Source organism: Struthio camelus, chromosome 16 (assembly GCF_040807025.1).
Source record: "Struthio camelus isolate bStrCam1 chromosome 16, bStrCam1.hap1, whole genome shotgun sequence".
NCBI classification, from domain to species: domain Eukaryota; kingdom Metazoa; phylum Chordata; class Aves; order Struthioniformes; family Struthionidae; genus Struthio; species Struthio camelus.
In genome coordinates this window covers 10,463,334-10,487,249 of record NC_090957.1, presented here as the reverse complement: position 1 = coordinate 10,487,249, position 23,916 = coordinate 10,463,334, and the positions used below count along the sequence as shown (strand labels likewise).

The following is a 23,916-nucleotide window of genomic DNA, read 5'->3' as shown; positions in this document are numbered from 1 at the left end:
AGTGTGTTGATCGTTTTTCTGAACTGTGTTTAGGTTTTCTGTGCCTAGGCAAAATCAGATTCATTAAGAACCTTTTTCAAATGAACACTTGCAGAATAACTGGCAAATCATTGTCAGATGAGAGAGATTCTGAGCACTTAAAATATAGACAAATTGAGATTTTTAGGCTTTGAGGCTGTTTTATTTATTTATTTATTTACAAGGTCAGCAAAGAGTATTCATGCTGTGGCCTGCTCAAGCCAGTTCATGTCTTTGTCTCAGTCTCCCTAACCACAAATATCAGAATAATAGGTGTTATGGGGGGGGGGGCATTGTGAAGATTAATCTGTTTGTAAAGGTTCAGCAGGTCCTCTGAGGGAAACACACGTGCTCAGAAGTTCCTCATGCGCAGGATGGATAGGTCTGCCCTGCCTGTAGGACAGTAATGCGTGGTCTCATTTTAGCATGAGAATGGAGGTGCCTATCTCCTTCTTTCGTGGAGAAGGCTAGCAGCGATGTGTCTCCTTCCTCATCATACTGGTGATGATGGGAGACTTTCATATGGTTGAGAACAGGTTCAGAACGAGAATAAACCTAAAATTCAACTAGGAAAAGGCTTTCTGAGTGCCCAAGCCTGGAAAAGTCCAGGATAATGTTTTGAGAGTATATGGGGAAAAAAAAAAATCTTGTTCTGATTCAGGCTTGAATCCTGTCGCACGGAGAGGGGGGAGCACTGGATGCTGCATTTTGAATACTTTTGTTTCATCCTTCCTCACCTCCTTTGGTCAGGATTTAGCAGTGTCTGTGTCCTAATCCCAGCTCCCACACGTTCCCGGAGCATTAGCTCAGCGCCAGAGGCACAATAACCCCTCATCAGGCAGTACTTTGACTGAAGCCGCCTAGCGCAGGGAAACGCTGTGCAACCAGTACTCCAAGGGGACTTGCTATGTGCCGCACAGATAATGAAATCCCTCTTATGGCAGCTCTCCTAAATTACTTGCTTTCTGCTTGCACTGCTCTACTCCCTGATTCTTTCATTTGCTTTTATAATGAACACAGAATCAATATTGTGTTTCCTTGTTTTGCACATGATGCGCCAGCACTTCAAGAAAGCTTTTTAAATACATGGCTTTGCTTACTGCTATTTCTTTACTTTGGAATCCTTCCGAGCCAGTGGACAAAATGTTTCTGTGTTACTGCTCAGTGTGGGGCTCTGATGTGAAGCTCTGTGGCTAGGAGCAAAGACTGGCCACGGTTTAGCTTTCTGCGAAGACAACTTTCTCCTCTTCAAAGGAAGAGGGGTAAAGCACCTTCAGTGCTTCTTGTAGAAACAGCAGTGTCCCTGAATCTAACAATTTCTTTAGACTTCTGCTACATCATCAAGTGAAAACAGAGCTTTAATATAACAGGATCCAGGTAAGTCATCATTATTGCCCTTTATCTACTGGAAGGTATACCAAATAACCAGATTACCTACCAAAGAACTCTGGAGAAAAGGGGCAAGGTCTGTGCTGAAATGTAAAGGTGTTGCAGACCCAGAGAGCCCCTCTTGCTGTTGGCTGGGGTCTTCAGGAATTACAGCACTGAGGACAACGGTTGTGGTATGGTTCCCCCAACCCCTTGCTATCTGCAGGGAGCAAAGAAGCTAAAATTGCTGTCTCTCTTCACTGTAACACTGGGCTACATGCTGCCCTTGGGGCAGTCCGTGAATTGTCATCTTAAATGTAAACAAAATCTGTTCAGGGCCACGGAAGCTCACATCTACATCATCTGGATCTGAAAATAGGAGGCCTTGAAGCCATTCCCTCCACTGACGTGGACTCCTGCAGACCAGCACCATTCACGAATAAACTTTCAAAACTGTTCTCTGATTCTTCTTTTTCCGGGATGAAAGATTGCTGCTGTCCTGAGAGGAGACGGCTGTTAGGATGGAGCTGCCTGTGGAAGGATGCCTGGGGGGCAGGGACTGGTTTAGCTAATGGGAATTAAAAATGGGCCAAGGTAAAAGGCAGCCTCCCAGTGAGCTCTGCTATAAAGTGTGTGGGGCTGCCACCTAAAATGAGGAAAGCAAGCTTTGTCAGATGCATTTGTCCTCACTATGAACTGATGGGTCTTTGCCCTTGATTGTCTCATTTCCCTGAATGCTTAGAGCCTTTGAGCGTGGCGTCTGTGCTTTCTCCTGTTCGTTTCCGCAGCGGGCACTGCCTTGGGAGCTCGCCACTTGTTCTCTTTTACATTTCATTGTCAGCAGAAGTTGCTACTACACGTGGGATGCGCTGGTGGTTTGGACATGAGCTGGTTCCCAGAAACATGGTCAGAGTCAGAAGTTCCTCTGGAGAGGTCCCATCCTGCTCTTAGCAGGGGAGAGCAAAATAAAGGAAATCTGAGGAAGCAAAGGCACTTCCATGCAGGGGCAGCTTTCCTCTCTCAACATGCAGAGGACACGCCAGATGGCAGGGAGGACTCTGCCACGGTGTCATCCGGCGACAGAGATAGGGTACCTTTGCTGAGTGGCCCAGCAGCTGCAAGCAGTTAGCGACATGAGCAATAGTTTGGGGCCTGCATCTGGCTAACAGCTGCCTGGCAAGCTGCGGTCTGGGGGCTTTGCCAGCACTTTGTGGTGGAAAATCTGCTGGAGGAGGCTGCAGCGGCAGGCTGCGGCTGTAAATTCTCCCCTGGGATGTGGGGCAAATAAGTCCAGCCCATTTCAGGGTGCAGGAACCCACTCGCTGTGCCTGCAAGGCTGGTTATGATGCAGGCGGTGTGTTTGAGGTCCCCAGGGTGAGAGCTAAGAACCTTCTGCAGAAAAAAGCCTGCTAACGTGAACTGCTACCATGTATTTACAGTGACTTTTTTCATAACCTTGCCTGAGGTGAGTGATATTTGCTTTCTCTGGCTGGGTAGAGATTTATTTTTGTTTTAAGAGGTCAGTTTTTCATCCCTGCTGCCCTTAGCTGAGGAGAAGATGCTCCTAACACTTGTTTGGGGTGAGGGTGCACGGAAGCTGTGGCAGCTCTTGAATATCCATTTACTATGAATGTCAGGGCTGAGGATGAAGTACCCGTGGCAGGCAGCATGGGTCACCGCAACCATACAACATCCTTGTTTGCCATGAGTTTAACGTTGTGAGCATTTTGATAAAGGGAACTCCAGACAAATGACTCTTGTGCTACAGATTTTTGTTTGTACAGTGTCAAGGCACACTGTTGTCCTTGTGTCTCTTCCCACAAATACAAACACTCATCTTGACTCTTGACTTCATTCTCGTGCCCTAAGCATTAATAAAAATAGTGAGATAGATAGGCTGAAGATAAAACCATGCATTCCTTCCGGTTGTATTCTGCATCGGCTGGGCTGGTGGGGGCTGCTCATATAGAGGAGCTGGGCATCTTCTTTCCTTTGCTCTTCTTCAAGTAGAAGGCAAACTAAAATCCCCTAGAAACGTTGTAGGAGGAAAAGCTGTAACATAACTGTAGATCTGATGTCTTGTGGAGGACTGTTATGTTCAGAGTGAATTGAACAAAATCCTGGACTTGTCCTTGGCTATAATATGAATTTTGTATTTGGTTTAAAGTGTGTGTGTATGTGTGTGTGTGTGAGAGAGAGAGAATTAAGGTATCTTGTTGACAAAGGAAGAATATTATAAAACTCAGATCTGAAGCTCAGCCTTTTTTTGACAAAAAGCCATGATGTCAAAATTGTGAGAATGACACAAATTCACAATTGTATGTGTTTGTACCAGTGGTGACATTACCTGTACAATGCTGGTTAGTTTCTGGCTGTTTTTTTACCAGTACTGCCAGACTGGTACTTCCGTGTACATGGACAGTTATACTGGCACAAATTTGGTTTACAAAACTGCCTTATCAGAGAGAAAAATCTTTCCTTGATGTTTGCAGGAGCAAAGTACATTGATACAAGTGCTTTTAATAGGAGATAAACACCATCCGCTGGCGATATAGCAAAACTTTTCCTGGAGTAGTACAGAGGGGAGTACATTTTTCCAGCTGTCAGTCCCCAGATTCTCTGCAGACCTGACTTCCGAGGTATCTCCAGACTTTTCGATGCTGAACATTTCTCAGTTTGTGAACCCAGCAGAGCTGGGCTGAGCCAGGTAACTCCACCTGTGCATGGGACAGGGAAGGCAGGGGTCTTGGGGCTTCATTTTGGAGGGAAGAAAATATCCAGTGGTGACAGTGAGTGTAGATCTTCCTATACAGCACAGTAGTGAATGTACCTGCTGTCTCTCTTCCCCTAGGAGCCATCCCAAAGCTCAATGAAAACCACCAGGACTGATCTTGGCTTCCTTCCTACCCACAATTAAAGGCACTTTGAATGGGGTGGATCAAATGTACATTACATGCGGATGCAAACCGCCAAGCTAGTCCTTTTAGGCTACACTTACAGTTGAAAGATAGGTGCAGTTCATCTCACCTCAATGTACTGCTTAAAATAAATTGGAGGAATTGTACCCAAAAAGCATTTCCTTCGCTCCAGTAATTAAGATGTGTGTAAAGCTTACACGGAGATGCTTTTGTACAGCCATCTAACGCTGAGCTGCTCTCTAACCTTTTGACAGCTCTCCCTTCCTGCCATCGATCCACTTCAGGAGGCCCTGCAGTTCCTGCATTGGAACTCTGCAGGGAGCTTAGTATATGGGAAATGGGACTGCTGTGGGCAGCCGCGTCTCCTTTGGCACAAGCAGGTCGTTCAGATAACGGCTGTGTCCAGCCTGGAGAGCTGAGGTGAGGTTACCGGCTCTCAGTCTGCCTTTTCTGGAAGAAATGCTCATGTCAGAAAGGCCACAGACCGGAGCCATCTCCTTCTTCTGGGACATGAAGCAAAACTTTGCCTCTTGGTTGACAGTGTTCAGTTGATCTTCATTCTCTGGGGGATTGGTGCATGTGTATGTATTTCTAGCAACATCTAAAAAAGGGTCTGTTTTGCTTCTAGGTTCTGCCTAGCACCAGCAATGCCAACATCCCACGAGAAAAGCTGTTCTTGCTGTACTTTTGGAGGCTGGGACTTCCAGAATGCGATGCAGAGCATTTAGTTTATTAGACCCATCTTTTGTGACCGGGACAGTTCACTAAGCTGAAAAAAGTCCTGTCTGCATGCATCTTGCAGCAGGGACAGCTGCAGGCTGGCACATGTCTCCGCTGAATCAGCAGGTCACTGGGGACCAACAACTCTGTTCAAGTAAGTAAGCATCCCTTCCTGCCTCTCTCCAGGAAGGAAGAAAATGTTGCTTGGCTTGGTTTGAAAAGTGTCACCACTTGCCTCCCTCCTGCAGGCTTTTTAAAATTCAGCTGTGCTCTTCCACATCTTTTCTGCAGTGTTTAGCAGAGGATGAGTGTGCTGGATACATCTTCTGACTCCTGTTAATTAGCCAGGCTAAGAATTACACTAGTATATCTATCCTTTGCTGTGTTTTAGAGGTGTGTCAGCATCTCTGCATTGTGGTCTCCTGCTTCGTGCCCTTTCAGGGACAGTGCTGAGCAAGTGGTGTAAGTAAGTGCTGCAGATGCGCTAGCTCTGCTCATTGCTGTTAGTATAACGTGGAGCTGTGCTAATACTGGTCCTGTCTCTCTGGCGTGGCCAAACCCTGAGCTGATATGGGTGTACTGCTGATGGTCTAGGAGCTAATTTATTTACTGGGGGTTCAAGGATTTCTGTAATGTCAATAAACACAAGATTTGGGTGGTGTAGATAAAATTGTGTGTGCTGATATGATGTTACACTGGAAGCAAAAAAGACAAGGTTGAAGGTTTGACACAGATTTTCCTTTTCATTTCCTAAGAGATGCTGAACTGACCCATTAATTTTATTTTCATGGTGATTCCAAAGTAGCAGGTACCACCTCATGACTGCACAAGCTCTCAAACATAAAAGCAGCTTTGTGCATAGTCCAGGGTTAGGGTACAACGGAGATAGAAAAGCTTTTGATACTGGCTCAAAAGCTATTCAGACTAGTAGACTGACCACTTATTTCACAGCTGAGAAGCCCTAAAGTCTCTTCCTATTCCTATTCCTCAACTCTGCTGAAAATAAGACTTGCTGAACAGTGCAAAGAATGCCAGAAAACATGGTTATAATATTGCAATTCAGGAGCAACTGTGTTTGGTCAGCTTTTGATCAAGCCTATGTGCTCATTTGCTGTATGCTTGAGCTCCGCTCTCCCCATTCATCTTTCTTTTTCTGTAACAATTAGAGCTGGACTAATAATGACTATAGCTTAGGATTTCAATTATACTAACAATAAATTCTTAGCTTTACTTATATATGCTTCCTCTTTGGCCATAAACAAGATTTTGAATGTAGCAATGGCTACACCATTGAACAGAGCAAGCCTAATGCAGCTTGCTAGAGTAGGAGCATATTTCTGTAGAGAAATTCAATCTATATGAGACACTCACCTTAGCGTGGGCTGCATGGCCCTCTGCACGAATCCTGCCGGAGAGCGGAAGGCCATGAGCACTTCAAAGGATCCAGTAGTTCATATCTCTGCCGGAGGGCAGGATCAACTTCAACCACATGGAAGAAGGCTAAAAGCCAGTTCCAGAGCTCTTTAAGTGTGTAATTGCTACTTAATCTAAGCAGGCCTACTCCCTTGCATCCTTGCTGGTTGGATGTGTCGCTGACCAGACTCAGACTTCCACAAAGGAAGCAGAAAAAGAATCATTGTATAGAAACACAGGAACTTTCTCACCTTCAAACTCCGTTTGGCAGTTGCCAGAGTTTTCATTTAAACTCTCCTCTTCATTGATAATGATGTTTTCAATGTCCTTCATCGTTAAGTGGTCCCGGAACGCATGGTAGAGGATGTGTTTCAGCTCCTCCAGCGTTATCCTCTGCATGTCGAACTGCAGGAAGAGACTGAGTTAGACTTGGCCAGCGGTTACAAGCACGGTACTCAAAAGAAAAGAGGCATGCCGGCGCATCACAGCTCCCTACTCATGTTTGTTTTCATCCTCCTTTCAACACCTCAAGATAACCTCATGGATTTTCCTCTTCCGGGTTCATTTAGCACCCACAGTAAAGAACATCACAAACGGACATTGCCAAAGCTCTTGCCATGTTATTTATTGCCAGTGGAGCAGTAGAGAGAAGCATAGCCTTGTGCAGAGGTGGCTTTACAGGCTGGAGATGCAGCAATGCACCATAAATCCCTGCCATCCCAGCAAAGGTAACTCCCCAAGACGTTCCCCTGGGACCTCCTACTCCTTGCCTTGAGTCACAACCTTCTCCCTGCCCCTTTCCCTTTCTGACCCCAGCTGTGTCTGTGTGGGGAGCACAGGCAGAGGACATTTCCCTCTTAGCTGGTTCTGCTGTAGATCCCATAGGTAAGTTTTGCTCCTATACATACCAGACACTTACTTTAAAACGGGCAGATTCCTGCAGAATATGTAGAAGTGAACATTTTGCAGCAGAGGAACAATGCATATGTGTAAGCTTCGTGGTATTAATGTCTGCTAATTGTACACAAGAGAGGGCATTCACACCAGCTGGCTCACACAGCCAAGGGAGGAGGCCAGTGTCTCTGAGCCACCAGTGCAGTCAACAAAGAAGGACAGAAGTACTTGCGTCACTCTGCCGTCTCTCCCTACACTGCTGACTAGAGGCAGGTGGTCATCATATATAGCACCTTAAATAACAGCTCTTATGGCCCAAAACACTGGTTTGCCATAGGCAGTGAGCACCAGGACTTTTACACCTTTCTCTAGCCAAACCTGCAAGAAACCTCAGAAAGGCCAAACAGCATCTCTGGCTTAACACTGCGGTGGAGGAAAAGAGATACGAACTTGTGTCTGCTACTGCAGTTAAACTGTGGCGATAGCATGCACTCAGACTGCATATCCAGCATTTTGGAAATGGAATAGAAAGAAACCTTCCTCCTTCACCTCAGCCTGATAAGGGCAGGAGCAACCTTATCAGTTCCTTGCTGCTCACTGTGTTATCTAAGGTCATTCTCCCTGACTGCTGTTCCACACCTCATTGCACAGATGAAAAAATCATTAATCCTCCAAGTGATTAATGGAGGAAAACAAGTGCACTTTGATTAAACCTAGACCCCTGAAATATGTATGTCTGTAGGGGTGTGTGTGGGGGTGTGTGTGTGTGTGTGTATTGACAGATAGATTTGCACACATTCATAAATATTTGTTCATCTACACTTAGAAGCCCTGATCTCTATAACTGTAATTTTTTTTTCATGCAATGATTAAAAGCCTGGTGCAGAAAATCTGTGGAACAGTGTAGCAGGCAGCACTGGCAAACACTAAAGTTCCCATCTTTGTCCCAGATGAATTCTCCGAAAAGCCTGTGTTTTGGGTTTGGTAGTTGTGCTCCTGTCCTTGTTCCTTAGGGATAACAGTGCTCATGCTGCCCAGCTAAAAATAGCAAGCACACAATTGTCACCAGTGGTCCCTTGTCTCACAGTTCAAAGTTGTCATTGCAAACCCCTCCGATATTTAGTCACAACTTTCCAGCCTGCTTTGTTGTGCATGAAGAACTCTGTCCTCCCATATTCTGCTTTGAAAGAACAAGTAAAATTGAGCAGCTCTGCACTTTACAACCGACATGATTATGAAAAGTGTTTCTCCTGGCAACTAGAGGTGTGGAAATGGGGGCTATCGTGCAAGGTTGTCTTACAGCAGTGTTGGGAGGCATCATTAGTGGAGGTATGCAGAACGCCTTGAGGCTACTTCCCTCACACCTCTGGAAGGCAGTTGACCTCCATTGCTACAAGTAATCTCAATCAAGTCTGCTTGTCCAGCAGTGCTGAACATGCACCAGCGCCATGGAGGAGACCTGCCTTCAGCAGAAGAGGTGCTTGAGATGCAAATGTCCAGGGAGTGCACTGAGCCCTCTGGGTGAAGGATCTATTCTGGGGTTAAAAGCAGTACTTTCTCACCTGCCAGCCTGCTTCTGCTTTTCTTTGTGATCTTTCTCCACGGGGAACTCAAGCCCATACTGGACCCCTGGTGCGTTCCTGAATGCATCCATATGCCAAAATCCATAATTTCATCCTAGTGACCACTTCAGTCTGAGCAGCCTGTCTTTGTGTGGTTTACACCATCCCATCACATCAGGATATGATAAGCAATCAGTGTTAGACAGTTTTTCCCTGTTCTTGGCTCTAAGAAAGTTTTCTGAGACCAATACATTTTTTTTTTTGCTGTAGTTTTGGTTGTTTTTTTTTCCCTCCCCTTCAGGGAATGGTATTTCTATAAGACCTTTTCATCTCAGACCTATATTTACCCACTACTGGATGGATGCTCACGCCTGCGAGTGCTTCTAGGTCCACAGAAGTGTCTCTGCGATCTGCTCTTTACTATGTACTTTAGTTTTAAGTTTCTTCATATGTCCTTTCTGAGGATGTCTGCAGGGATATGTGAACCTCCTTTGGACATGCTGGAAGTGCCATAGACTTCACATGGGCAAGGTACTTTCAGAAGAGGAACTTCCTGAATAGTGTGTGCATGCTGGCCTCGTGGAGAGCAAGGAGTAAAGGAGGATTAAATGCTTCAGGATCTGCCTCACTCTTTCCCAAGGCTACTATATTGGAAGAGTAACATCCCTGGATCAGATTCCCTGCTCTGCTTCCAGCATAGGTCAGCTTCCTCAGAAAAGAACAATGACATAACGTTGGAGGCAAAGACAGACATTGGCAGGTTCCTCATTCCTGCTATCTTCTCTTGGTAGGTAGCCAAGGGATTTGGAGGCACAGCAGCAGCAGTCTATTGACTTTTTGCTTTCCTTGCCACTGCTATTTCTGCTTCTCTTGCCCCCAGCAGCAACTCTACCTGGCCTAAATAAGAGGTAGGAAGAATGCCGGCTCTCTCATTAACTGGACAGGTTGAGACAAAGGCAGGCAGCGAACCATTCCCTATCCCTAGCTAGTCAGCACCCTGTCAGTGATTGCATGTGGACCAGGATGCTGGACTGCAAGTGACCCCCCAGTGCTACAAGCAATCTCAGGTTAGTGTTAGGATGCCATCCAGTTGCTGTAGCTGTTGTCAGAGCATGTCCCTCAACTTGCTTACATGTGATTTCCCTGGCAGAGTATCACCCCGACTCATAGAGACTTGGCACATTTCATTTAACCTCTCTAAGGACAAAACAGAGAATGAAGAGTATTCCAGGAATTTCTTAGATGTGGGGATTTTACTTTGGAAGAACTCAGAATTACATGTGTGGAAGCTAACCTTGAGACACACCATCCCCTATGTTGACATACATTGTTCCTTTCCCCTCACTCAGGAGTCTTTGCAGCTCTCCCTTTATAGCAGCATCACTACTAACAAACTTTTGTAGAGGCTGTTGTAATGCTACCTTTTGTCTTGCTTCAAGCTACTTGGATTACAAAAACAATCATTGGTATCTTCTAATCTGCTTAGTAATGTGGAAACTGACCTGTGGATTTCTGGGTCTTCCTGTACCAGCTAATCTGTCTAGTTGGAAACAATTGTTGTCTTGTTAAAATGCATCTGTTGCTGAGTCTCTAGCTCTTGCTTTTAGGTCTTACGCTAATATGGGGAGAATTCATTCTTTTTTCTGATTTTTCCTTTGTGATTTTGTCTCTTAGGAAGAGGAGCCATCTCCGATGGGGTTCAAAGTCACCCTTATTGGCTTGTGTCCTGACCATTCGGCCTGTTGGCAAGCGTATATTCCTTGGTTTTACTTCATATCTGGTTTGTCCTAAGTTCCTAGTACTTGCATGCTGGAGACATTTTTTTTTCCATTAGATAAGTATGTCTTCTGGAACCAAAATCATAGCGCAGAACTTTGTCCAGACTGGGCTCCAGCTTGATGCCGTCAGAGACATAACTTTGCATTGGGTTTGGGTTCCCATGTAATTTACTCTGTCGGTCATAGTTGCTCTCAAATCTGGTAGTTTTCCTGATCCACTTTTCAATTACTCTGGCTTTTTATTGTTGTAATGATGGTAACCAGGGAGCAACTCTTAACTTTTATTGGTTCCACTGAGAGGAAAACTGACTGCTGCAAGCTGAAAGCTTTCTATAGGATTTATAATTAGAAGAAATCAATGATGCCACTTCTGAACTGCTGCTCTTGGAATACATGGTAATCAACGATACAGAAACAAACTCTGTCTAGTGCTGATGCTCAAATGCCCCGAATGATACAGTGAGTACCCTGAATGAAAACCTACTGCTTGAACAGGTATTTGGCTTCCTATGGAGAGCACTGAGAATCACCCCCTGCAGGTTCTGGTGGACTTCAGAAGCCATCACCAGGAAAGACATCTCTTGGAGTCAGAGGATGTTGCCCAGGAGATATCCAGAAGGGAGAGTAGACCTGATCCAGTCCAGTCAATAACTTCTTGACTCCTTACTTTAAATTTCCTGCTAGGAATGAAGCACAGTGCCTACTAGTTCCTTCAGTCTCCATACCCCCAATTCCCGAAGTTTGCTATTGGTTGCTAGCTGCTATGGCTGCAGAGCACCGTTTTCACTACTGGCACCTTTTGCAGATGCTTAGCTGTCCTACCACTGCCACTGATCTATGCAGGGAAACAATCCTATGAGAAGAGCTTACTTCTTTGAAGTGTTACATACTGAAATATTACTTATGATAATTTCCTTTAATGTCAGCTCAACTTTTAAAATATAGTGGGAGGGCTCTTTCCTTGAATCCTCAACTGGCCTCGCTGCCTTACAGACTGAGAAAGGCCATGTGGACACCCTGCACAGCACAAGGACAGGGGCTGTTCTCGTGAGGCCCATGTTTGCCAGAGCCTGCCATAGCAAGGTTTCAGAGACCTCAGCATGCCCAACTTCCCTGCACTGTCAACTAGGCGTGGGTGCTCCCCTTTGGGCGTAAATTGGACTTTCACAGCTCCCTTGCAAAATCTATCAAAGCTGCATCAATAAAAGCGTTCTTTTCAACAAGGGGCAGGACTGGCTCCTCTAGCAGTCACGGACTTAACTAGGTGAACACTCAGATGTTAATTTTTCCTGAGACTACTTGGCACAGTTTTCACATGCAAGCCACCTAAAAAGGTCCTTTTCTGCCTTATCATTGTCCATGAGGGCTCCAAATGATCCTCGTGTCCACTAACTTGGTAATCACAGATTGGGACAGGGGACTTTGAGACAGCAGCAGGAGAGTAGTCTCTTGACTTGTGCTTTTGAGAATCAGGTCCGCAGTGCCAAAAGTTTCATGTTTCATAGATTCCTTGTTTGGGGTCGGCCTTGCTAATTCTGAACAACGCGTATAATATCTTTGTCTTCGCTATCAGATCAGTTGCATTTCAAGCCATGGGTCTCTTGAACACTGCAAGGTTTTATAGCTTGCTACATCTGAGTAAGCTGGCCAATTTCTGTTGTTTTCTAGCATGCTGGACTTGTAAACTTGAGCTGCTTTAACCATATACTGTTTTGTACTGGGTTTTCACAGCCTGTGTTCACAGATAGATAAGAAGCGAGACGATGATCCTGTGCATGCAGATGTAAATTCATAATCACACCTTGCTCTGCTCCTGTCTCAGCTTTCCTAGCCATGCATCCACAGTACATCGCAGGCAAATGCAAACTGGCTCTGCCCACCCTCCTAGCCGACTGAAAAACCCCAGGATGTGGCCCAAAAAAATACTCTGACTGTACAGCAGCTGGCTGGGCTTTGTGCTGTGTTAATCACAGTCACATCGTTTCTGAGTAGCTCTGAATGCACATACGGCTTCTGCGAGCACTCACAGCACATCACATAGCTGTTCCTTTAGTCAGCTGGGCTTTGAGCTCATAAACTACTGATCTGGGACTGTTCTATAGGGCCTGTTTAGTGTTGGCCACAGATTAATGCACAGAGCCCCAGCCTTCTCAATGCAGAATCTAATGTATTCCCAGCTCTGTCTGGGGACCAGATGAATAGCTGTTTTGTCCTGACTGTACTTGCTAGATAAGCTCAGCCATGGATATTTCATAACGAGAGAGAAACTGTGAATGCTGGAAAAGCCAGCAGTGTCTGGAGGAGCAGTGAGACCATGCACAAAAGGGAGCGAGCTCCTGCAAGTGAAGCTGCATTTGCAGATGGGATTTGTACTGTAAAGGCTGAAGGACTCACTAGTGATGGCTAGGAGACAGCTAGCACCATTTCAATCCACGGCACTGTCTGTAATGCATTGTGGCAGGCCTGTGCTGTAAAAGATCCTGGATGAAAAGACAACATATGCATACATAAATATATACATACACATATATGTGTGTGTGTGTGTGTGTGTGTGTGCAGTCTGTGTCAATAGAGACATATTAAATGTTATATAAACGTCCAGACATACACTCCCTCCAAATCCAGAGGTCTTCTATTACACAGTTTTCTATCAAATAGCCTCTACTGTTTGCTGCTAAAGGGTGAACATTTGCCAATCTGAAGCCTGGAGCAACTTGCTTGTGTGCTGACCTGGGAGAAGGTAAAGACAAAGCAATAAAGCCACTCGGGAGCCTGCAACATGCAACCAATCTTAAAGCAGCAAGGCCATTTCCCTATGTTCATCCCTGAATCATTACTACCTTTAAAGCAGAACTAACTTCCTCTGTCCACCCCCTTGCTGGCTCACACATCCACTGAAAGAGGGGTGGGAGTCCTACAGCTTCAGGAATAAAAATGCAAAAGATGATATATTTCGTTCTGCTTCATACACATGTACTTGTTGAAGGTGACTGACTATGTGCTGCTGTAAGCTGAAGATGGAGGGTTCTTTTTTCTTTTCTTTTTCAATGCTTCCTTTCAACTTTCCACCACTTGCTCCATACCACAGCGTGCTCTGAACATTTATGGCCCAAGGCTAAGCAGCACACCGGTCCTTCAGAATTGCTTTGTGAACTGTGGCAGGGCCTGGAGCTGTGTGCACAATCATTTTCTCCTTCTTGGGACCAGGCCTGGCCACGTGTGAAGGTCTCACACTGCTCTACGGAGAGCAGCTTTATGCCAGCTTGCTGCCCTTTCATGGGGGAAGAGGGGAGGGGGGCAGGACAGAGCAGGTGGAGACCCGTCCTTTGTGCAGCACAAGGGAGAGTATATGCTTCTGTGCAATAATTCACCCCCACCTCCTCCCAGTTTACCTATGTGCCTCTGCTGCTGCGAAAAGACTCCTATCAGAGGCCTGAAGTATTATAATACTCAGCAGGCAAAGAACAAAGACACCCAGCACCCCACCATGCTGTCAGCCCCTTGCTCCCCACATCATTCACGGATAAGCAAAGCAAACGAACTCTAGAGTTGGAGGTGAATGTGGGAGCACAGCAACCGGCATGTTTCCCGTGGGAGACCTGTCGCGGGCTGACCGCCTAGCAGGACTGCCAGAGCGTGCGCTCACCCTGAGGAGATGGGCTCGACCTCAAGTCCTTTTCTGAAGGGCACCATGCTAGTGCCGGGCCAACATCTCCACCTAGAAGTAGGGAAGGGAGGAATAAAGAGGGCTTTAACCTCAGCAGCTCTGTTATTATCACCACTGTCCAGGTTTTGCCCCCAGCTATTTTGAGTGCATTCCGTTTGAGGACTTGCTCCCAGATTTGCCCCTTGCTCCCAAACCAGGCAGCTCCTGCCCTGTTTGTAGTGGATTTGTGTAGTTTTTTACTTTTTTTGGAAGTTGAGCATGCAAGTCTTTAGCAACGTGCAGGAACAGTCTTTTCCATCAGCGTCCAAAATCCAGAGGAAAAAGGTATGCTGGCTGCAGTCCCCCTTCACTCCTTCCAACCAGCAACCTAGCAAATTTAAACTTATCTTTGGGAAGAGCTCCCAGCTGCATCCAACAAAACCCTGCTAGCCCACAAGAGGAAGCAGAGGGACGTCCATCCACCGCAACAGCTCCTCCTCCCAGGAGATGACGTTGCACAGCTCTGCTGCTGCAGAAGGACACACTCCAATCCTGCCTGGGGCTAAAGCCCAGGACCGAGTGCTTCACCCTCACTGCTCACCCTGGCTACCAGTAGTGAGTGCACCCAGAGAGTGTTTTTTCCAGCCAGCTCTTCCATCACTCATGAGGCTGTGCTTGGCCCTATCTGCCCACACGGGACTCCCACCTGCCAGGAGCTTGCTTTCATCGCTCTCTAACTCTGTGGGGCCCAAAGGCCAAGAAGCCAGGCAGCAATCAGTGCCCCTATAGAAGTAAACATGCAGACTTATTCACCTACATTCTCTGTACAAAAAGGGTAAAGACTACAGGAAACGTGTGTAGCTGAGCAGTAAGGACGCTGGACAAAACACTGAAGGAGAGGCCTGCACTCCTTGGCAGCTTGGTGCAGGTTTGGGTGCCGTGAGAGGAGGAACCAGGTCCAAACCCTGCCAAGAGCTGCAAGCTGGGCCAGGATCCTGCTGGATGTGGAAAGCGGAGCAAGCCCGTGTTAGGCTGCTTATTTGTCTAAGCCCCAAACTGCAAACAGGGCAGCTGACATGATGCTGCAAGTGCCTGCCCACCTGCTCGAGTTGGTTCAGCAGTGGCAGGATGTGTCCCAGGCCATGCTGCCCTGCAATGGTCCCTACACCGAGTCTTCTGCAGCAAGTTCTCCAGCCCTACCTTGGTTTTAGGGTTGCTGTCATCTCGGTTATTGCTTGCTTACACATCCTTTGTGAGCAGCTTCTCTGATGCTGAGCCAGAGCACCCCGATTGCTGGGGAGATGTGAAAGGGTAACAATCTCATTTCCATAGTAACAGGTTTGTTACCACGCTGGCTGCTGCTCACGGGAGATTGCTCCATTCTTCGCAGCAGCTCTGCCAGCAGGAAATTGTACTTACATTGATAAATTAAAATCAGATTTAAGTGCATATTCACAGAACTCTTCTTAACCCTCAGCACTTGGCCTAACTTTGCATTATAAAATAGTGTGGTATTCAAAACATAGACTGGCCCATGGATACTGTGTGCCCCTCCAGCCGCCCCCATAGTCCACCTGGAGCAGATGGCTATTGAGTAACACAGCCTTGATGTCTGCAGTTCTCTGAGAGGCACTGACTTCTGTACATCTGCTAGCAAACTGACGAGAATTTCCTGCGCATGGGTGAGACACATATTTCTTTACCATTCCCTGTTGTAAAAACGGGAAAGAGGAGGTTCAAACCAATAGCCTCTGTTCAGATGAGCCAGGAACATGCCCTTGCTGGAACTGAGAGGCCTCTTGGGTAGTTGTCTCAATGCTTTGGGCAGCACCCCATCAGCGCCCAAAGGTGTCTGATGTTGAGTTTGATGGCCTTGATGGCTGCAAGCTTTGCTGCGTGAGAACGGCTCCAGTGAATGCAGGAGACCTGCTGGGCTTCCCGGTATGTAAAAATAGAGGTTGTGGACTCAGGTAACCAGCTCCTCTCTTGGGGAAGGTAACCCGCAAGGCTGCAAAGCCTCTTCTTCATGCTGAGGTCTCATGTCGGTGTGGGATGGGAGTGCAGATGGCAGAGGCTTGGCCCTGCTCCTGCCCACGTGGAACAAGACCATGCCAAAGCACTGTGGTCTCGGTAAGCCTGCATGTGAGGTGTGAGTGCATGTGCCCTTCCCCAGCCTGTCTGCCATCCTGAAACCCAGGACAGTAAAGAACTAGCCAGACCTGAACTCCTCTCTGCAGCCTTCAGTTGGAGCAGGACTGATGCCAGGCTGCTCCCATGGGAGCCAGGGAGCGGGACAATATGGTCACAGGCTGGGAGCTTAGGGTGGGAAACCGTTCTGACTACACAGACAAGGAGGAGGAAGAATAAATAAAAGAGGAAATGAAGCTGGATGTTCGGAAACCACAGATTCCCACCAATTCCTTTTCAACCTTTCAGAAACATTTCAGAGCCAGCCCTGAGCCTGTCATGTACTGAAGAGGAAGAAAGCCAGCCACTTTGAGGAGCCACAAAGCACAACTGCAGGGCAAAGTGCCTTGAGGATAGCTCTTGAGAGCAACTCTGGGGTGCCTTCCGCAGTTCTCTCTTGGTGAACTGCAAGCCTGACCTCCCCGATCCACATCCCTCTACCTAGAGTCAATATACTTCCAGGGACCAGTTTAGGTTTTGACAGCTTGACATTTTCCAGGGAAGAAAATAACATTTCATCCTAAAAAAACAGAATTCAGTCTGATGTTAAATATAATGAAATACATTGAAAGCTGGAGATTGTTGTGCTCTGCTCTTGCTCTCTTCAGGAAGCTCTCACTTGTCCCTTTGTTCTCATGGTCAGAATGCTTCAAATACTATTTTCTAAATACTAGTGCTGCTACAAAGAGATTTCTGATTTCCTTAGTACCTCCTTGCCCTTATTGATACATGTTATTTATTCAGAGAGAGTTAAGTAAAGCTCTTTTACACTTGTTTTCCCGGCAAAGATGACCATTTGCTGCTTTCCCCATGTGCTGTCCTACTCCCTGCACACCCCCTAATCTGGTAACTGTTACTGATGGTGAAGACGCGCATTTCCTGTCATGTACCAAGGGGCACCTGGGGTTTTAGAGCTACCCAGCAAACTGGCCTATTCGACAAGCTAATAGCACTCATTGTGCCTAAAAGGTATGGTTGTCCCAGCTCACATGCAAGTGCCTGCTAGGGTGTGTCTACAGACCAGGGGCTGCGGGAGGGCCAAGGTATCACCAGTAAGTACCGTGTGCTCAATGCTGACTGCATTTCCTCCCCTGGAGGAAAGCATTAGTTTTGGTTGCCATGTCCCTACCTGTATCCCATGTGGGTTTAGAGGATGTCTTAAACCTCCTGGCTACAAAACATGGGATTTCTTCATCGCTACCCAGTTCAGAGTTGGTACACCCAGCATGTTTCCAAAACAAATCAGTGAAGACCCTGTAGCTTGGGTCTGGCATTGGAAGATGCTGCAGACAACCAGTCTGCAAAGAAATATGCTTGTATAGTCCTTGCTGCATAAGAATAAGCCTAGAAACATAGACTCCTTTGTTAGATCTAATCACCGCATTAGACTGATGCTGTCCTCCACTAGAAACACACTTTAAATCTCTGAGATGGTATTTTAAGCAGGAGAGTGGGTCAGTGACTTTGCCTCCTCACTGAACTCCGTGCTTCACAGCTAGGACATAATTGTTATTAAACTGGGCTAAGAGAAATAGGCCTCCTGATAGGTTAAATCTCAGTAACACTTCCACAGAAAACAGAGTAGGAATATTAATCCTGGTCCCATTCAATTAACTTTAAATAGTTTAACTGAAACACGGAGAAGTGTTTTGGTTTTCTTTTTTTTTTTTTTAATTAGCAAATGCTCTCAGGATGAAGTACATATTACCAGGTTCTAATGATTTCTTTTTCCTAGTTTTAAAGCTCCCAGGTCTTGACAACAGGCTCCAGGTCTGATCCCAATCAAAGTGAATATATAAACAGATCTACAACATCTTGACCTTAGATGCGAGTCTTGCGGGAGCTTCTCAGAGACTGAACTAGCAAGTTTTAATTAGAGCTAAAGCTGGGATTTCCCATTTGGGAGTGAGCATCTTCAGATGCTGCAGACTGCCCTGAAGATATTAAGTTTCCAATGGATTCATCTCTTCAATGTAAATCCATCATCTGGCATAGCTAGTATTACCTGAGACTTGTTCTGGACTTGGAAAGTCTGCATGTCAAGTTGTAGGCAAAAGATTTCCAGGCAATCCTGCTTCTCCCCCCTATTCAATCAATAATAACACGAGAGCATAACAAGGTGGTTTCATGGCAGGTCAATGTGTAGACTGTGCCAAAGACCTGTTTTTGCCAAAAAAAAAAAAAAACCCAAAAAACAACCTTCATTCTTTCCCCTGCAAGATGCACCTCCGCAGGGGAAGGGCAGAGGGGTTCACACTCCTGGAGAGACCTGGTGAGGGTCCCCTTGGGTGAAAGCAGTTCCTGTACTGTTAGATGTGCGTTCTGGTTGAGCAGGGCACATCACATTTACATCTTGACCCAGGCACTAACAGAGCAAGGATGTGAGGTGACCTTGATCTGTATTAGCTGCTTGAAAGCTAAGGCTTGCAACATTAGAGGTGTCAGTCAAGCAGCTTCACAGGCACGGAACGTGGGCTGCTATTTTTTGACAATAACAATAAAACTGACACTCAGCAAGCACAGTAGGATTATGGACTGAGGAAGAGGCAATGTATAGCAAAAATAACCTGTCCTTTTTACTTCAGAAAATAGATTGAATTTGACCCACTGCTAGTCTCCCCACTTTTCATGTACAACTGCTAGCAGCATCACTGCCTGGAGTAGCAATTTTTAAGCTTCTTCTGAATTAGAGAAGGCAGCAGAAACCTGAGTGAAGTAAATGAGCCGGCTATGCAGCCCTGCTCCGAATGTCTTCCGAAAGCCTTTAGCCAAAGGAAACCAATTTTTTACTTAGCAGTTACAAATGTTTTGAGGATGCTGGGAGAAGTGGATTAGACGGTGAGACACTGCTGAAATGCAGGAAGAACACTAGTAATTAATAAAAACTTTACCAGTGAGACCAAGAACTACTACAGAAAACCGGAGGCATCCTTGACCCTGCAGATGCAGGGTAAAAAAAAAATCAGAGCAAGGCAGCAAACAGGCCTTTTAATACTGCTGTCTAACACCAAGTAAAGCTGAGATAGACCGAAGGCAACTTGTCAGGCTGCTCTATTTAACCGAACTTTATATATTTTCTAGGTTTGCCTCCTTGTTTCTTAGCTCACCGTAGTCCTCTGGTCTGCCTGGCCCGAAATGCAAGTCCAGGCCTATAAAAACAATGCTTTAAACTGCTGAACTTGTAGAGATTGTCCAAACAAAACTATGCCTGTGCAAATGCTTGATAATATTGCAACTTGTTGCACTTTGTTGGGAAAGAATAGAATAAAAGTAGCTGTTAGACTAGCTACCCTGTGCAAGTGTTGTTACAGCTGAGTTTAGAAACTGGTCTTAAAGGTGACATGGGAGGATGTAGATATTCTCTGTGCTACGGCAGGCTGGAGAATAAATGATCCAATAAAAGTCAGGTTTGCTGCTGAGGTAAAGGTCACCAAAACCAAAGAGGAGCCGACTGAAAAAGATGGCTGTGAAATACAACAGCAGCCCTGGTGCTGTATGCGGCCCGCATGCCTTGAGACCTGATTACGAGATGTTTTACTAGCAAGTGGCCAACGTGGACAGAGGAAAGACATTCTTTTACTCAGGTTAGTGGTGGTTACATTATCTTGAACCAAACATGACTTAGTAAGAAGCAGGATGTGTTAAGGCTCCTTCCAGCATTAGATCAGCTAGCACAAATTCAGAAACATCATTTCTGAATTCCCCCATGTGTTTACATCATTAGGATTCTGGTGAAGGGATGGAGAAAAGGTTTCCCAAAAATGCTTAGAGGAGAGTTGGGTCAAGGGTCTTTCGCAAGATGTGCTTCAACATTTGGTTTGGCCAGGCCCCAAGGACATTCCCTAGGCTGGAGGGAACCGTGCAACGAAGCCAAAATGGTTTCTCTGAAAAAGCAAACAATACTGCTAGCCTAGCCCAGAAAGCAAGGGGATATGACCATTATTTGATCCTTCAGTCCTCCTTCCTCTGATGACTAGGAAAAGCTATCACATTTTTGAACAACAATGCAGAAAAGAAGTAGCCAGGCACTGTACGTGTACACATCTCGCCCTGTAACAGGATCCACACAACTTACAGCTTCATAGCTTACATCTATTTCTCAAGAGTGTTTTAGTCAAAATCTGACCTTTGCAAAAATGCATGCATGCACCTGGCTGGATGTGTCAGGGGAGCACAAAGTGCCTGACCCAGCTTCTCTGTGCCCATAAAGATTGCCAACCCTCCTTGTCTCTCGCATCTGCACCATTAGAGGTCTGCCTTGCCTGGATATCAGCCAGTCACTGCCTAGTTTAACTCATGCCCTGGCTCCATTCTCTTTTTTTTAAAAAAAGTCGGCAATGTATTAAATAGCCAGGACACAGTTCAGCCTGATCCATCGAAACGTCTGAGCAGAGGATCAATCTTTAGCACTTAAGCAGAAGTAAGGAACCTTCCTATCACACGTTACAATTGCTTCCTGCATTTCCTGGCCAACGTCCCTTAGGGTCACGGGGCACAGACTGATGGATTCAGCTGGTCCTGGGTGAGCAGCTATAAATTCTTACCTTTACAGGGGGGGCGATTTCTTTGTAGGTGGCTCTTGAGGATTATTCTAAGAACTTGCTCAGAGATTAGGAAGTCCAGGAAGTTTGCCACGGGGCTGCCTAAGGGAACCTAGCGTGCAGGTGGGGATGCTCCTCAGGTGCAAGAACGGGTAGAGGGGAAGCGAGGAGCACAGCAGGGGTGTTGGGGGAAATGGAGAGGTGAAGAAGAAGAGCAGTAGAGGGGCTGCACATGGCTGGGGCTATGCTTGGTGGGTGGATGGAGGAGCTGTGGGTGTGCAGTGGGAAGAAAAAGGAGAAGGCTGGGGTTGGAGGGGAGATCTAGGTGGTAAGACACCTGGATGGAGGGAGCAGGGTAATCTGAATGTGAAAATGCAGCATGGCGCTGATGATCCCAAAACCCTGAAAGCCACTTGAGCTCTACATCACTTGTGGCATAGTCCATGTTTTAGCCCTACACAGCTAACATAGCCCAAAAATCAATCTTTAAGAGCTCAGCTGCAGAAACGTATGCTCTGTTTCACTGCTCAGCATAACCTGGGAGGGCAGCTGAGGATTTGTGTTTTCTCCACCACTCTGCCATGGCCTTGCCCCGTCCCCTTGCAAGTCTGCACCTCCATTTCTCCCTTCTTTGCCGTTATGATGATACAGTGCCTCTGTGTTCACTCTCCTCCTTTGTGTGGGGGGGGGTCCCTTTCACAAGGTGACTGGGCCCTAGAGCAAAAAAGCTGCAGCTTTTTACCTGCAGTGCTTCTGCTGAAGGCTGCTTGGGAATGTCAGTGGTAGCCCTTATACAACTGTGCAGCGCCTGGTATGATGACAGCCCCGAGCTCAGCAGAAGGCTCCAATTTTACTGGACTGTCAATCACTAGAAGGACTATTTCTTGCATGGCCAGCGCAAGGGAGGCACCTTTTTTACTGATAGGTAGGATCCTACCAGTAAATCTCAGACCCTGGAGTGCGGGGAGAAAGTCTGGAGAAAAGATGACTTTCTCTTGGAGGAGGAGGATTGGGTTAGGCATCACTTAAGCAAACGAGAGGTATGCAAGTCCATGGGACACACCCGAGAGTGCTGAGGGAGCTGGATGATGTCATTGCAAGGCCACTCTCAATCATCTTCGAAAGGTCAGGGAGAGCAGGAGAGGTGTCTGAGGACTGGAAGAAAGCCAATGTCATGCCAGTCTTCAAAAAGGGCAAGAAGGAGGACCCAAGCAACTACAGGCCAGTCAGCTTCACCTCCATCCCCAGAAAGGTGATGGAACAGCTCATCCTGGGTAACGTTTCCAAGCACGTGAAGGACAAGAAGGTGATCAGGAGTGGTCAGCATGGATTCACAAAGGGGAAATCATGCTTGACCACTCTGATAGCCTTCTGTGATGGAATTACTGCCTGGGTAGATGAGAGGAGAGCAGTGGATATTGTCTACCTGGACTTCAGTAAGGCTTTTGACACTGTCTCCCATCACATCCTCATAGGCAAGTTCAGGAAGTGTGGGCTGGATCAGTGGACAGTGAGGTGGATTGAGAACTGGGCTGAATGACAGAGCTCAGAGGGTTGTGATCAGTGGTGCAATGTCTAGTTGGAGGCCTGTAGCTAGCGGTGTCACCCAGGGGTCAGTCCTGGGTCCAGTATTGTTCAGCTTATTCCTCAATGATCTGGAGGAAGGCACAAAGTGCACTCTCAGCAAGTTTGCTGATGATACTAAACTGGGAGGATACACCAGATACACCAGAGGTCTGTGCTGCTATTCAGAGGGACCTGGACAGGCTGCAGAGATGAGCAGAGAGGACCCTCCTGAAGGTCAACAAAGGCAAGTGCAGGGTCCTGCATCTAGGGAGGAATAATCCCATGCATCAGTACAGGGTGGGGGTTGAGCTGCTGGAAAGTAGCTCTGCAGAGAAGGGACTGGGAGTCCTGTCCTGGTGGACAATAAGTTGACTATGAGCCAGCAATGCCCCCTCGCGGCCAAGAAAGTCAATGGTATCCTGGGTTGCATTAGGCAGAGCATGGTCAGCAGGTTGATGGAGGCAATCCTCCCCCTCTACTCAGCCCTGATGAGGCCCCACCTGGAGTATTGTGTCCAGCTGTGGGCTCCCCAGTATAAGAGAGACATGGAGTAAGTCCAGTGAAGGGCCACAAAGATGATGCAGGGACTGGAGCATCTCTCCTATGAGGAAAGGCTGAGAGAGCTGGGCCTGTTTAGCCTGGAGAAGAGAAGGCTCAGGGGGGATCTCATCAATGTGTATAAATATCTGAAGGGAGGACATCAAGAGGATGAGGCCAGACTCTTCTCCGTGGTGCCCAGTGCTAGGTCAAGAGGCGATGGGCACAAACTGAACCACAGGAAGTTCCATCTCAACATGAGGAAAAACTACTTTTCTGTGAGGGTGACAGAGCACCAGCACAGGTTGCCCAGAGAGTTTGTAAAGTCTCCATCTCTGGAGATATTCAAAAGCTGTCTGGACAGGGTCCTGGACAACGTGCTCTAAGTTACCCTGCCTGAGCAGAGGGGCTGGACTAGATGATCTCCAGAGGTCCCTTCCAACCTCAACTGTTCTGTGATTGTGTTCAGACACAGGGCTCCTTGGGAGATGAAATTCACTGAGGTCTAGGCCCTTTCTGCAGGACCTTACCGCTGATGATCCACAGCTTTGTGGGACTGAGTAAGCCACCTAAGGTTTGAGAAATAAAGTTCATATGATGATGTATTCTGAAAAATGAATTACTTTGCATTGATATTTGTAGATTTCAACTTAAATTTTATTGTAAATTATAAAATCCCATAGACGACGTGCAGCAGACGAGGACTGTGCTGTGGCAGACAGTGGTGTGGAGGAGGTGGGCAATTCCTGCAGCACTTTCACAGGAATG

General features: G+C 46.6%; 1 protein-coding gene and 1 long non-coding RNA gene across 5 annotated transcripts in view; one reads left to right on the top strand and one right to left on the bottom strand.

Moving 5' to 3' along the window:
* Nucleotides 1–23,916, bottom strand: part of CALN1 (calneuron 1) — a 177,332-nt gene that overhangs the window by 7,741 nt on the left and 145,675 nt on the right. For all 3 annotated transcript variants that reach the window (XM_009678157.2, XM_068910011.1, XM_009678158.2), the window contains one exon: nucleotides 6,689–6,842. In XM_009678157.2, coding sequence (XP_009676452.1) covers nucleotides 6,689–6,842 — 154 coding nt within the window. The remainder of the gene's footprint in view (nucleotides 1–6,688; nucleotides 6,843–23,916) is intronic.
* Nucleotides 3,958–23,916, top strand: part of LOC104146212 (uncharacterized) — a 33,522-nt gene continuing 13,563 nt past the window's right edge. Inside the window, exons 1-3 of one of the 2 annotated variants that reach the window (XR_694586.2) lie at nucleotides 3,958–4,093; nucleotides 4,933–5,178; nucleotides 10,568–10,673. This is a non-coding gene — a long non-coding RNA (uncharacterized lncRNA). Of the gene's footprint in view, nucleotides 4,094–4,932; nucleotides 5,179–10,567; nucleotides 14,440–23,916 lie in introns of those variants that run through there. The other variant, XR_694585.2, reaches the window with a different exon arrangement.